General features: G+C 62.6%; 1 protein-coding gene across 1 annotated transcript in view; it reads left to right on the top strand.

Moving 5' to 3' along the window:
* Nucleotides 1-664: 664 nt before the first annotated feature.
* Suds3 (SDS3 homolog, SIN3A corepressor complex component) overlaps nucleotides 665-1389 on the top strand; it is a 25037-nt gene continuing 24312 nt past the window's right edge. Inside the window, exon 1 of the mRNA XM_021162626.2 lies at nucleotides 665-981. Coding sequence (XP_021018285.1) covers nucleotides 840-981 — 142 coding nt within the window. The 5' untranslated portion in view covers nucleotides 665-839. The remainder of the gene's footprint in view (nucleotides 982-1389) is intronic.

Genomic DNA, 1389 nt, shown 5'->3' with positions numbered 1-1389 from the left:
TTTTTTTAAAGATTTATTTATTTATTATATGTAAGTACACTGTAGCTGTCTTCAGACACTCCAGAAGAGGGCACCAGATCTCGTTACGGATGGTTGTTAGCCACCATGTGGTTGCTGGGATTTGAACTCTGGACCTTTGGAAGAGCAGTCGGGTGCTCTTACCCACTGAGCCATCTCACCAGCCCCCGTAATTTTTAATAAAGCCCCCATTAAAGCAAGAGAGCAACCACGCACTGCATTTTCTGTATCCCACACACTCTGGCTGGCCAGGCGTCCAAGCCCACCGCGGGAACCGTTCAAGCCATTCACCTGCATGAATCAGAGACCATGCTACCTATCCAGGGCTCTGCAAAGCCTCCGCCCATCAGGTCGCGTCCAGCCACACTTTTAATTTTGACTCCAGGCGCCGCCTGGTGGCCACTGCCAGAAGTGCCAACTCCGGGGTCCTGACTGCTGGCGCGGCTGCCCGTGGATATGCCTGACTCCAGAGACTCCCGCCTCCGCCCCTCCCGCCGTGGCCGATGGCGGATTCTTAAGGCAGTGATGCCGCTGCGGCCGCCGTGTCAGAGAACGTGGAGCCCGGGCGTCTCACCTACCGCCTCGAGGACGGCTTGATCAAGCTGTCACCGGGCAGCCCACGACCCGGAAGTAGCCGGCTGCGCGAGGCCCCCGTTGCCCAGCGCGGGCGCCGGGGTGCGGGGTGGGGGGCGGAGCTCGGAGCCGAGGGGAGTCCCGGTGTCCGCGGCTCGGAACCGCGCGAGGTTGCGGGGGTCCGGGGACGCAGCCAGGCGGCCGCGATCTCCGCGGGACGGGCTCCGCCGCGGCCCGGAGGCGGCGACATGAGCGCCGCGGGGCTGCTGGCTCCGGCGCCCGCTCCGGCTGCAACGCCGGCCGCCCCGGAGTATTACCCCGAGGACGAGGAGGAGCTGGAGAGCGCCGAGGACGACGAGCGCAGCTGCCGGGGCCGAGAGTCCGACGAAGGTGCGGGTGTGGGGATCGAGGATCGGGCCCTGGGTGCTAGTGGTCAGAGGTCGCCAGAGCTCTTGCGAGCCAGGGGTCCCCAGCCCAGCGTCTCTCATTTCCGCTCTCGGGTCTGAGCGATGCTCGCCCTGGCTTCCTCACTCCCAGTTTCTCTCCTCTCAATGTTTTAATGCCCCTAGCTCCACTTGGGGAGCCGGAATGGGACAGGCGATACGTCTTCCTTTGGCCAGTGTAGGACCCCCGAAGGGAGACCCTCACTCAAGTCTCAGGGATCGCGAGCCCAGAAAGCCACAACAGTCAAGCTTGCTGCAAACACACGAGGTTTTAATGGCACACAAACCAGCATGCTGAGGTCGAGACCCATACACCGACACAGGGGTAGAGGAGTCTGACCCCAACCCTATTTTC

The sequence above is a fragment of the Mus caroli genome, chromosome 5 (assembly GCF_900094665.2).
Source record: "Mus caroli chromosome 5, CAROLI_EIJ_v1.1, whole genome shotgun sequence".
NCBI lineage: Eukaryota > Metazoa > Chordata > Mammalia > Rodentia > Muridae > Mus > Mus caroli.
The sequence above is the reverse complement of the archived record's forward strand: the minus strand, read 5'-3'. Positions and strand labels throughout refer to the sequence as shown.